General features: G+C 38.4%; 1 protein-coding gene across 1 annotated transcript; it reads left to right on the forward strand.

Moving 5' to 3' along the window:
- The first annotated feature begins 1,317 nt into the window (after positions 1-1,317).
- Positions 1,318-7,015, forward strand: FGF20 (fibroblast growth factor 20). The gene is made up of 3 exons (XM_077814569.1): positions 1,318-1,615; positions 4,570-4,673; positions 6,770-7,015. The coding sequence occupies exons 1-3, from the start codon at positions 1,318-1,320 to the stop codon at positions 7,013-7,015; spliced, it is 648 nt and encodes a 215-aa protein (XP_077670695.1).
- The last annotated feature ends 6,911 nt before the right edge of the window (positions 7,016-13,926 follow it).

A 13,926-nucleotide genomic window follows, 5' to 3' on the forward strand; every position in this document is an offset into this window, starting at 1 on the left:
GTTTTAAAATATCAATTATCGTTTTATACTATTCATTTGAAAGGCAGAAATGCAGCTACATCAAGTTAGCACAGTCCTAAATCAGCCTCAAAGAGATCTTAATATTATTGATGCAAGAATTAAAACATATTTTAAAGGCGATACTGTAGTTAAATTGTAGGCGTTCCTATACTGTGGTGATTAGATATATCATCTCTCTCTGTCGGAGTATGTACTGTGAAACTATTCTCACACCATTTCCTCCCTCTTTCTCTCTATGTGATTTAAAAATATTAATCAAAAGTCACTGGTCTATCTCACTGATATGTTTAAAACCACTCTGCCGATACCAACAGACATTGATCAATATCGTATCATGTTTGTGATGAATTAAATAGGAACGCGAATTTCACAGAGGGGAAAAACATCCCTGATTATGCAATTTCTTTTAAAAATCCCCCACCTTGGAACTTAAGTGATAAAAGGAAAGGGTAATACATGAACATTTTATTAGTGTTTTACAATCAGGGAGTAAAACTGTCAGATCTTTGTTTTTTCTTTCATGTGTGTCTGGGCAGGTCTATCCCTCAGGTAACGCCCTTTATCCTTCTTCTCTCTTACCTTTCCTTGCACCTGTCCACGTAATGCACTGCAAGCTCCAAGCAACTCCTGAGTCCAACCCTCCTTCTCGAGTCCCTGCCAAGCCGGGCTCCTTATAGCTGCAATCTATCATTTTCGAAACACTCACATCAAAGGAGGCTGAGCAGCAGCGTCAACAACAACAACAAAGGGGAAGAGAGGGTCTATGCTACCGCTCTGCAAAGTTGGATGCCAGCTCTCTCTCTCTCTCTCTCTCTCTGTCTGTCTGTCTATGGATTATTTTTTATGGCTCTGCACACTGGGAAACGTCAGAAACTCCCCATCGTCATTGCAGATCAGAAAAAGGTGTGAGGAGAGGAGAGATCGGTTTAAAATTTCAAACGCAACCTCTCCGGCGCGCAAGAGAGGGCTTCATTAGCATATGTCCGGGGGGACCAGCATATATACGGGCTTTGTATATAAACAGAACTCTAATCTGATCAGTTTCCCAGGACACAACAGCAGCACCAGCAGCTCTAGATGTTGATGCAAAGCCAGCAGCAGACTCCCACATTCTCGGAGTCAGAAGAGGCTCCAAAGACAGGCAGCTGTTGTCCCAGTGCAAAGTCCACCCTGCCTGAGATCATCCAGGAACAGCTCGGCCTGAACGTTTAGATCTCACTCTTCTCATTTGATTATTGTTAATTTACCTTTCAACTCATCGCTCGTTAAACCTCCCCCCTTCCAGCGGGCTCTTTCATGGCTCCCTTAGCCGAAATTGGGGGCTTCCTAGGAGGCTTGGAAGGGTTAGGGCAGCAGGTGGGCTCCCATTTCCTGCTGCCTCCTGCCGGGGAGCAGCCGGCTCTGCTCAGCGATCGCCTGGCTCAGGCCGAGAGGGGGTCCAGAGGTGGAGGAGGTGCGGCGACTGGGACTGCGGATTTAGCCCATTTACAGGGCATCCTACGCCGGAGGCAGCTCTACTGCCGGACGGGCTTCCACCTGCAGATCCTGCCCGATGGCACCGTGCAGGGCACCAGGCAGGACCACAGCCTCTTCGGTAGGTAGCAGCTGCAATCACGGAGAGCTTGGATCTCAGCCTCATCCATCCCGCATAGAGAGGTGTTTCTATTCCTCGTGGAAAAGAAATACTTACTTGCAAAGTAGAGCAGCAGAGCGGTCCGAGCAGAGTGCACCACTGGGCAGGTGTTTAACTCGAGACTCCCAGTATATTCCAGCCTTAGACTGCAGGGGCTGCACACAGAACTCAGCATGACAGAACATCTCTTCCTATGTCATTCATTAACGAGAAATGTCTGTGTGGAGCGTCCAGAGTATGTCGGTTTATATGTACATACACATATTCATTAGTATATGTATGTAAACTCTACACCCGCATTTGTATGTAGCAGCAAACTCAGAAAGAGAGGTTCTATCACGGTGATGTTTTTTCTATTCAGTACCTAAAATTTAATGTCCCGGACTTGCCTCGGCAATCTCAAAATCTCTAAATCTCTTTCTAAACAAACAAAGATCATGGAATCGTTAATCTTGCTAAACCTGTAATCTGCTTTGTTTTGCAATGCGGAGAAAGCTGCACGTGGGATTGCACAGAACTACAACTGTAATGTAATCACAACAGTAATGTTTCTTTTATTTCCTTTTTAAAATGGTTTGTCCATAAACCAAAAAAAAAAAAAAAGGGGGTGGGGGGGGGGAATGTCCTAAGGATGTAAATGGTTTCCTGACATGTAAGGGTAAATAAGAAGGAATGTATGTAGGCACTGCAGCGTTATCTGAACAAACCTGCTATTGTTGACCATCAGTGAGGTTTTTTTTGTATTGATTTAACAGGCACAAAAAGGTGATTAAAGAGTTTTCTATCATCTCTCCCATAGTCAAAACAATCAGCTGGAATGGCCCTTAACTGATTTTATAACACATTGAAGTACTGGTGTTTTCAGAACTAAAAGAACTGTAGTTAAACAGGTTTCAGAGTAACAGCCGTGTTAGTCTGTATTCGCAAAAAGAAAAGGAGTACTTGTGGCACCTTAGAGACTAACCAATTTATTTGAGCATGAGCTTTCGTGAGCTACAGCTCACTTCATCAGATGCATACTGTGGAAAGTGTAGAAGATCTTATTATATACACACAAAAAGCATGAAAAAATGCCTCCTCCCACTATTACCAGCAGGAGAGTGGGGTGGGAGGAGGTATTTTTTCATGCTTTTTGTGTGTATATAATAAGATCTTCTACACTTTCCACAGTATGCATCCGATGAAGTGAGCTGTAGCTCACGAAAGCTTATGCTCAAATAAATTGGTTAGTCTCTAAGATGACACAAGTACTCCTTTTCTTTTTGTAGTTAAACACAAAGTTATTCACAGAAGGGAGACTTTCTACAGCATGTAAACACGAAATTGTTACTTTAAAAAAATGATTAGTCCAAGATCAAAGATTTGCAGTGTTTCTTTCAAATCTTCTTCCTTTATTCTAACCCTATTCTCCACAGGTTTGTCTGATGTGGTCTCTTTGTGGGTTGAATGGCCTGCTTATTATGGTTTATAAAAAGAATGGCTTTGAAAATGATATCAGAAAGACAAAATACCTCCATGTCTTTTTATGGGACCTTGGACATTAGAAACTGGGAAATCTGTGATGATTTACATCCAATAAAAAGTTCTTAATGCTTGCTCCTTGTAAAGGATTTAGCTGGTTTGTCATTTAGCATTGTAAATAAGAGGTATGCCAAAGTTCAGTTAAAACTCAAAAGATTGTAAATTACAGTACACTAATCTCTCTTAAGATGGAAAATGGGTCAGAATGTAAAACAGTGTGCATAATGAGACAAAAAGGCATGCCCAAAATATTGGAAAGACTATTCCATACTATCACATCAGTTTAATAAGTTTGTATTATTATTTTAGAAATGTGCTAGGTGTGAAGCAAAAACAACCTCACTTTGGGACTCTGTTTACATTGGTAGCAATTTTAACAGATATGATTTACACATTTCCTGTCTTTTTTGTATTGTACGTGTAATGTAATCTGTACATATTGGATCTCAAAATACTTAGTGCTTAGGGCAAGAATGGGCTACTAGCAAGGTTACAGGTAAATTGGATCCTTTTTGGTCACATAAGTGGTGAAATAGTTTAAAGAGACAGAATATAACATAATTTAAATACTGTAAAATGGGCCCAATTTCACATTGCAAATGATGAATAATGAATCAGAATAACAAATATTTTAGGCATATTTAGATAATAAACGTTCTAAATCAAGTGTTAGTTATATTCCACATATTATGATCAGTTTTGTAATTTTTTAAACATAGTATACATGCACCATATTGTATACATATACAAAACCTGCCTCTGAAATCAATGGGATTACTCATGTGAATAGGGGCTGCAGGTTTGGGCCCACATGTTGGATTAGATATACAGCAAATATGTTTTTCTTCTCTATGGGAAGACTCTCTGGTATACAATTCCCATCTGTATTTTGACTTGTATTCACATGATATCATTATTTTGACTTCCACCCATTAGATATAATTAAAAGTGTTGGTTTCTTAAGATAGTGCTACAGAGAAGGTGAAATATATCTCTGGATAGTTCAATCTTACCCTCCAATGTATGAAAAGACACTTCATCAAATACTGTATAATCATCTACTGAAATTGTATAGCCCTGAATCCTAAATGAATAGTTTTAACCCATAAGTGACAGATAAAATCCTTTCTTAACTAAGTCATAACAAATGTTTCTGAAAAAAGCAAATAATTCTTTTTCCTTGTGGAGGCTTCTAGTCTGCTTTGAACTAAAATGTGTATGAAATTAGTTCAGTGTTAGACATGTAAAATAGGAGTATTCTTATATATGTATGTAGGCCACATTTGCTATAGTACGGACAAATAAATTATTTCACCTTCTTCTAAATATATTATATATATATTTCTTGACTTTAACACATGTGAGTTAAAGCAGCCCTACCCTTGTACATTTAGGTATCCTTGAATTCATCAGTGTGGCAGTGGGACTGGTCAGTATTAGAGGAGTGGACAGTGGCCTTTACCTTGGAATGAATGACAAAGGAGAACTCTATGGATCTGTAAGTATTAGCTTATATTTTCTAAGCCACATTTGGATTTTAGACCTGACATACTGAGTCAATTGTTAATAGTGGGCAAAAAACTCAGCCAACCACTGAAATAATGGAATATGCTAACTTTCTTTCCTGTTAAAATAATGTATATCATTTGTGTCATTCAATCATCCTGAGAATGTGTGGTGATGATAGCTCAAATCTTTACAGTCTGAGTCAAATATCATGCACATGGAAAGAATTTAATTAGCCTGAGAAAAAGAGAATGGATCAGAAATGCTCCTCCTTAACAAAGACAAAAGAAAGAGAAGAATGAATGAATGAATGAATGAAAGTAGCCAGTTTAAGAAAGTCTTAATACTTAATATAGTTACTTAGTGACTGATTTTCTTTTTAAGATCTACCCTACAAATCTATCAGGCTCACTGCATTTTTCACCATAAAAAATACTGATATGGAAAACAGAGGAAAAAGATAATTCTACAGAAAAATACATAAATAAATACAAAACCCTGGATTATTTGATTTGTGGTCTGCTGATCCCTTATAATTCAGCAGGTGGCACTTTGGGGCACCTGCTTTTTTTCAACATCTGAACGAAGACCATTAAACTTAAACAGCTTAGTCATGTACCACTGTTATTTTGAAAATGTGAGGAGTATAAATGAGGCAATATCATTTAATCCATACTCTGATTTAAAATTAAACTGTTAAGAGTGAAAATAAGCTTGTAATTATTTCAAATGATTGGTTTTTGTTGAGAAATTTCAGCATAAGACACTACAAACTATAGTCTTTGGTTCTACAGCAGTATCAGGCTAACATGGACTCAGATTCTTCTCCATTTCAGTTTTCAAACCTTGAAAGATAAAATACTCTCTGTCCTCCCCTCCCACTCAAATGTTCTGCAGTAATAAAACATACACCTTTGACAGGAGTTTCAAGTCTACAACTTCTATTCCTATCACGGATTGGTTTATACCCTTACCATAGATGATGGCTGAATATAATCATTTTTTACAATAGATTGTGAACTCTGGGCATTTTATAAACCAAAAGGAAACAGTATGTACATTGTCATTGTTTGTGGCTTACCTTGTCAATCAATGACATCCTTTAGTGTTTTAGGCCTCAACATTTTTTAGGATTGAAGGTTGAGAGGGGGAGGCATTTGTTGGTCTGAATGAGTATGAAATGGTGACAGATGGTAATATGTTTCTGATTCTTCCATCTTGATGCAAGCTTTACCTTATCCATCATAATAATGAATCATACACACTGAGTCCCTTTCGTTTACAAAATGTGATGATGGTAGTCCGTCTTCCAGCAATGAGTAATTATGTTTCTCCAAACAAGATTAATGTGGTCACCAAAGTCCTTGTAGTGATCCTAGTTATTTTAAAAGTTGGGGAATATAAGTCACAAATACTAGGTACAGCCACAGCAGTTGCTTTTCCAGTTCCAAAGGAATTGCCTTTCTCATCTGTTACATTACATCTTTACCCAGAAGGCTCATATGTGTTTAAGGACAGCAGTGATCACATTCCCTCCAGCATAAGGGAGGTCTAAGCCATTCTATGTTGGATATGTTCAGTAGTCAAATACATTTTTTAAGGTAACAATCTGTATTTTCTTGACCATTTAAGAACAGGAACACTTAAACACATATTGTCAAGTCTTATATTTTCTCTGCCTGTATGTACATATTCAAATCTCATTTTGAGGGTGTCAGATAAGATGCTGGAGATGTGTGTTTTAGTTGACTCTTGCATGCGTAACACCCTCTTCAATCCTAGAGAAAGTCAGCAAAATGGGATTTAAATCCAAAATTGTACACAAAGTGGTGCAGGTCTGGTACTGATAAAAGGGAGCCTTGTGAACAAATAACTTTCCCAACTGCTCTAAAACAGTTCACATGCCACAGGTATGATCAGATTTACCCTCTTCCCGGGTTTGATTTTATTAGCAAAGAAATTAACAATAAGTCAACATATACTCCAATCCATTTTAGTTATCACTGTATCTCTTTATAGGAATATGTTCAGAAATTGGTTACTGAAAGAACTCTGACCTTTTATTTTTCTATCTTTTTTTTAAAATAGGAGAAACTAACTTCTGAATGCATCTTCAGAGAACAGTTTGAAGAGAACTGGTATAACACTTATTCTTCCAACGTGTACAAACATGGAGACTCGGGTCGGCGGTATTTCGTAGCACTTAACAAAGATGGTACTCCCAGAGATGGGGCTAGATCCAAAAGACATCAGAAATTCACACACTTCCTACCCAGGCCAGTGGATCCCGAAAGAGTCCCAGAACTCTACAAAGATGTGTTAGGATACAGTTGAAATGGGACAGAGTGTTTGAAAGGAAACCAAAACAAAACCCATTCTTTCCTACCACAGCTTCCATGGTAACACAAGCAGGAAGAACTTTCAAATACTGCAGAGTTACCAGGCTCTAGGAGAGTGGATTTTAACAAGCTGTTTAGTGATAGCCTCCATTTCCTAATGTTTGGATATAGGAGACAAAGCCTTAAAGTTAAGAGTGGACAAGCCTCTTTGAAGTTTGCTGACCCTGTTGCTGGCCAGTGGAGAGTGGGAGGTTGGAGTCTGATTTATTTTTAAAATACCAAACTCGTGCCTAACTTGTCTGGATTACTTATTATTCATAAACTAGAGAAAAAATAACTACCTAAATCATGTGGAGTGGGACAATAGTCAGAAAGTTGAATGAAATGGTAAGGAATAGGCTGTAAAACAGCAATAAAGCCTGAGAACTATATCTGAAGTTATAATGGCTATACTACAAGTGACGGACCTTGGAAGTCAATGCATTTCAGTCAGAGCTGGAACTTTTCTTCAGGATGGACCTATTTATACATTTCCAGATGACATATATTTATTTTATATATTTATTTATTAAAGAGTTTATTTTTACTGGGATATGAAGACACTACAACCCCTTGCCCGAACAAAAAATCATTGACAGTGCCAATATTTACTCTGAGGTAGTGTCATCATGCAAAAAAGGCATTACATCGCAACAGGTTCAAAAACAGAGTATCTAAATTTTCATTTTTTATAAAGTATAGATTAGGTTATATTTTTATGCACACATAGTTGTCTCATGGATCGTTGTAAGCTGAAGAGAATGTTGGTTGCTTTTGACTTTGAGAATGCCTTACAGATTTGTACTGAATTCAAACACATATTTAAAAAGGAATTAAACTATGTTTTACTTTACCATTTTTACTGTCATTCTTTAAGTGAAGAGTTTGCTAACAAACTAAATATATATAGCTTTGCAAAACTGCAAAAGGTTTAATGACCATAGTAAAGTAATCTCTCAAAAGTTTGTGTTAGCACTTTAAAGCCCATGGTGAAAAGCCCACATTGAAAGCCCACAGTGCATGGCATTTTAGCTAAGTGACTTCCATTGACTTTAATAATAGTTGAACAGCTAAATGACTAAATTCTATACAGAATTTTAAAAACTGAAGAGTACAAGTGACCATCATATAAGAATTTTTGTTCTTATCAACTTCATTATGTTTACAGTACAATGGTAGTGCAGTACAAAGTCTTTGAGCTTACTGAATGAAAAGCTCTGTAAAAGTGTAAAGTATTGCTACTATTGTATTCTTAAATTATATTTAACAGAATGATGTGCAGAAGATGTTACACAATGATCTCATAAATTAGCATGCAGATATTTTTTCAGAAGATGAAGACAAAATTGAAACTAAGCACGCAGTTCTGAATGACAGACCATAGATGTGCCTTGATTCAGTAGTTGCACACATGTATACACGCCAGTCATGATCTACATCACCCAAAAGCAATGTTGAGGGTTTAACCTAGGATCTCCCATTCCAAAAACATAGTCTCAGTCATTAACCAACTGAGCTAAAGGAACATTTCCACCAGGTGTAATACTATCACAGGCCAAATTCTGTATGGTTTGACTTTATAACCTATCTAGGCTAGCTGATAGAGCGTTACATACTCTATCATGACTGACATTAGAGTAGAGGGCAGCATTACACATACTTGGTCTCTAAAGGAGAAGATAGATGGTTTTGTGTTTGAGGCAGAGAACTGTGAGTCAAGAAAAGAGAGAGCTCTGCTCTTTAGAGACTTCCTGTATAGCCTTGTGCAAGTCACTTAACTTCTCAATGCCCCCGTTAAATGGGTTTGAGGTCTTTGGTACTGTGTAAATGCAAAGTGTTAAATGTAATAATGTATTATTATTTATTACATATGAATAGCACCAACAAGCAGAGTAATACTAAAAATGCCTTTGATGAGTTAAAAGCAGCTTCCACAAAAAAGTATTGCTATGTTATGGCACTGTACATTAGGTCATATGTATACATCTAGTGTATCTCTCATTAAGATAATGAAAATGGGGTGTAGTTTTGTGCAAATATCCGTGGTATATGTGCTATGCAGCAGCATTCATGTGTATCTACCTGTGATGGGGTGTTCACCCCACACTAGCCTGGGAGGGGTTAATGAGGAAGGGGAATTATGTGGCCTAAGTAATTCCCTGAATGATGACAGAGCCCAGCTTGAGAAGTAACAGGTGGGGCTAGGATAAAGCCAGGAAACTGGCAACAGAAAGGGGCTGCAAGGGAAATAGTCTGCAGTTACTCTGGGAGAAGAGAGTTTGGGCTGGTAACCCCAGAGAGGGGGAGAGCCAGAAGGTAGAACTAAGAAGTAGGAAGATGTAGGAAGGAGGAGTCCAGAAGAAGAGCAACATGGTCTGGGAGTAAGCAGGCCACTGTCCCTAGAGATAGGTTCCCTGGGCTGGAACCTGGAGTAGAGGGCAGGCCTGGGTTCCCCTACCAGCCACTGGAGAAGTGGCATGGCCAAGGCAGTGAAAAGGAAGACTGCCATTTTTGTATGGATGGACTTTGATACCCCAGAAGGGGCAGGCTATAGTGACCGGGCCAGAAGCCTAAGTCATGAAGGAACCCCCGAGTCCCAGAGAAAGAGAGAGAGACCATGGGGAGAGGAACAGGCAGAAGGGAACACTGGATGTGTGAAGAGCTAATCCCCAGAGCAACCGGTAGGAGGCACTCTAGTAATGAGTGGACACCATGACACTATTCAAAGCCAGAATTTCAATCAAGAGCATTTTTTTAATATAAACTACACTTGCAAGAAACATTAATATAGCTAAATGTCCTCAGTTCTATAGTTAATAGAGAACTGGCTGCTTCATATATATAAATATAGATAAACATATTATTTCTACTCATATCTTTTTACTTTCTCCAAGAAGAAAATGAAATATTTAGCACTTGGATAACAGGTGGCCAGGGTTTAACAGATCAATAAACTAATTAAATGAAATTGTGAAAGGCACCATTTAAAAAAATGAAGAGGGAAATGTAGCACAGAGAGCAATGTAGCACAGAGAATATCAGAAATATTTTGTACTAAGTATATATTGATACATAGATGGTATAATCCATTCCTATTTACAGTAGTTGTTATTGGTGATGTTGTTTTTGAAAAGTAAATTAATGACTAAATAACAACCAAGCTAAATGGAAGGATATATTGGATAAGTACAGTAAATAACTCAAAAGTCATCTCTGCATGCTAGAAAGGCAGAACACAGTTTATTCCACACAGTTGTCTAGGTTTTGTGACGGATCTGTGAATACAGATCTGGCTGACAGATTTTCATGTGTTTCTGGCAAACATGGTCAGTGTTTAATCTGTATTTATAACCATAAGTGAGTTTCTGACTATGTGTCCTTGGTTTACCAGTTAGTTTACATTTGGAATATGCTTTGAAGGTGAAAAAGCATTACAAGTATTTTTAACAATGTTACTATTATTTTGTGTCTCATCATGGCTGTCCTGATTTTTTAACAGACATAACACAAACCTGAATAGTTACAGGGATTAGCTCCATCTGATAAATAAATAATATGCAGCTGGAACTTGAAGATCCAAATGCTTATACAACTTGCATCATCAGGAAATACCATATATTTCTATAAAATACTTGCCTTATTTCCATATATTATTTGACTATTGAAATCCCGTATTACAGATATCCCAGTAGTAATGGTCAAAAATGTAGCGCAAAATTACATGGCATATATATATGCTCAGATACTAAGTGATGGGCAGCACCTGACATGTCCCTCCAAGCACTGAAAGGCCTATCAGTCTCTCTCTCTCTTTTTTTTTGACTGTAGCATACTTCCACTGACAAAAGTAAGAGGATATTGTACTATGTGTCACAATGTGTTCAATTTCCCCATTCCATTCTGCTTTTTGAGTGTATTTCCATTCTGTTGTATTCTGTCTATCATGATCCTCTGAAACAGTTGATGTGCTTTGTAGTCGGAAAAGTGCTTATGTAAAAATGACACTTTAATGAACAGACCTGCCTTTGTGTGTACTCAGAGTCATATCTGTGGATTTTAGTGACTTTTTAAACTGTAGGGCCAACATAGTTAAGAGAGAGTCATTTCATTCTATTTAATCAGCAGAAATGACTAAATTTACTAATAATGTACACCTGTGTAACTCTAATGATGTAGTGCTTGGAATGGTATGGGGTTACACTGATATTACCAAGAGCATAATTTAAAGGCAATAAGGTTTCACAAGTGTAATTGAGGGCATAATATGAAGGCAATGGGATGCACAGGTGCAACGGAGGTCATAATTTCATACCTGTCAACTCTATGGGTTTCCCCTATAGATCAGGGCTTTCCAACATTTCTATAGGTTCCATTGCCAACATTTCTTGGCTTCAAATCCTCTTTTGCAACTTCCCCACCTCCTGGGGAAAGACAGCCAATCAGAGCTGCTACACAGCCTGATGGACATTCTGATTCTGCACTCTCCGTAGCAGGTAGAGCTCCAGCTCCTGCTTCCCAGGTGTATAAACAATGGGTGAGAGCTGGTATAGCGCTCAGGCCTTTGATCTCAGAGCTGGCTGGGAAGCAGCCGTTCCCTGCCATCTCTTCAGCTCCCCATGTGCCCTGTGCCTCACATGAGCCCCCATCCCAGTAACCAGATGCCCCCTGCCTCTCATGTGCCTCTGAATTCCACGCATGTGTGCCGTCGTGTTCTTCTGCTCACCATATGTCCCAGATGCCACCAGTGCTATTGTTTGTCCCTGACCCCACACTGTTCCTTTAGGACAGTGCCCAGATAGGACCTCTGCTGAACCCATGGAAACCTCGACTTTGCCTATAAATGATAGGGCTTATTGTGTGCTGTCCCTCCTCTGTTGTAGCTTAGTAGTTGGCTTGGAGGATACAACTTCTGAACTTCTCCTGGGAGTGATGGGTTGAGTATGGAAGGAATCAGTATGAAGTGTAGAGGTGTGAAGTGTATGAGGACTGAATAGCTAGATGTGTTCAGGATGGGTGAGTGAAAAATGAATGGGTGTATGGAGTGGGCATTTAGGAGTGAATGTGGATTGGGGATAGGTGTACCGAATCAGTAGCTGTATGTATTCAGTGTGTGGCTATGCAGAATGAGTGGATGTAGATGGTGGAGTAAATTGTCTGGGGATTATGATCCTATGTGGACGAAGAGATGGGATGCAATAAGAATGGGTGTGGAATAAATGCTAGTTGAAATGTATAGAATGAATGCATAGAGTGGGTGTGAGAAGGACAAATGGGCAATGTGTCCATGAATGTATGCATGTTTATACATTTCTATGCAATGCATGTAAATCAGAATTGTCTTTTTTTTTAGTTTGCAAATGTTGGCAGGTATGTAGTTTGCCTCAATTTGCCAGAACCTCAATTACTGATAATCCCAAAACGAGTTGGTAGGGATAAAGTTAGGAAAAAAACACCATCTTTTTAATTGTTAATTGAGGACATTTGATGTGGAAATCACTGTGAGATAAACATGGAAGCTCGTGGTTCCATTTTTACAAAGTTACCTTTCAAAGTTAAACCATAAGGAATAATTCTAATTCATTGTATATTAGTTACTTGAACTTTATTATACTTGGATTACTTTTTTAAAATGTATTTTTTCAGTACTGTGTAAAAATAATCATACATATATGGCATTCAATATTTAAAAAAAAGGTGGGGGAAGCCAAAATAAAAAAAAAACTGTATAGATTTTCCCCATCTCTAACCAATTAAAGAAACTCAGTTGTGGTGTGGCAAGGAAGATATATATTTCCAGAGATACTTTTCACGCACAAAAATCCATTCCAAACGCCAACAGATTAAGTAACCCAGTTTTGTGCTCCAAGAAATGAAGATTTTCATTAATCCATATTGTGAACAGAAGTGTCCAGTTTAGGGAAAACGGGGACTGCTAACTCAATGCATCTTCCAAGCACACTGGGAATTTTAAAGAGGGATTATGCTTGAGGCTTTGTCTTCCCCAGTGTGGGCCTATGTACAAAGTACACAATCTGACCTTAACCATTAATAATTAGATAGCAGACTGCAGATTTGTTCCCAAGGCCTCAGCCCTGCAAATTGTTCCATTTGGGGTAAGGGTTCTACATGGGCTGGGGGGGCTCCTGTACCCACTTCATTTAAATCAATGGGAGTCTGCATGGGGACATAGGTCCATCTGCACAGAACAAGCTGCAGGATGAGGGCCAGAGAATGTTTCTGTATTCAGGTACAACAGTTGTAAATTAGAATACTGGTTATCCTCCTTTGTTTTCTTGAGTAATCACAGTTCGAAGAGTTTATTCTGCAGACCCATGTGACCTTGATTAGTTTACATTTGATGTAACATGCCAAAATCCCAGTGCTTTGCAAATGATCTGATTTCTGTACCAGTTATTGTATTTTCAAATATACTTGATTGGGAATTCCATATCTTGTAAAGACTGATTTCATGTAATGAATCATCATACTCAAGGTATATTTTAGAATATTCAGTTCAAAATAGCCTGACTAGAAGGAGAAGGCCATTAAACAGCCTTTGCTTTCAAATCAGAGCTGGTAATAAAAGAGCTGGTCTCTTATAACAATTCCATAATGAGCAACCTTTAATTCATCACCAACAGACCAGTAGTAGTGTAATAGAGGTGAGATTTCTCTTTCTACAGCCTCTTTCAAGACTTTTAGTTTTATCTTCTGTCATCACCTGTAGTTTTTTTTGGTAAATTTTCAGTGTGCTTGTGCATTTGTGCTTCTATATCACACTTCATGTTACTCTCTCTTTCTGATTAATGTGCCCTTAATAATGCGTCCGCCCCAAGTAAGCAAGAGCTTACTAAGACCAGCAGTTCT

Source organism: Eretmochelys imbricata, chromosome 4 (genome assembly GCF_965152235.1).
Source record: "Eretmochelys imbricata isolate rEreImb1 chromosome 4, rEreImb1.hap1, whole genome shotgun sequence".
Lineage (NCBI taxonomy): Eukaryota > Metazoa > Chordata > Testudines > Cheloniidae > Eretmochelys > Eretmochelys imbricata.

What these genes read in the sequence shown, in the direction of transcription:
- FGF20 (XM_077814569.1), top strand. Translation starts at nt 1,318, where the DNA reads ATGGCTCCCTTAGCCGAAATTGGGGGCTTCCTAGGAGGCTTGGAAGGG. An exon ending in GCAGGACCACAGCCTCTTCG is followed by an intron (nt 1,616 to 4,569) that starts GTAGGTAGCAGC and finishes TTGTACATTTAG; the next exon opens with GTATCCTTGAATTCATCAGT. An exon ending in AAGGAGAACTCTATGGATCT is followed by an intron (nt 4,674 to 6,769) that starts GTAAGTATTAGC and finishes TTTTTAAAATAG; the next exon opens with GAGAAACTAACTTCTGAATG.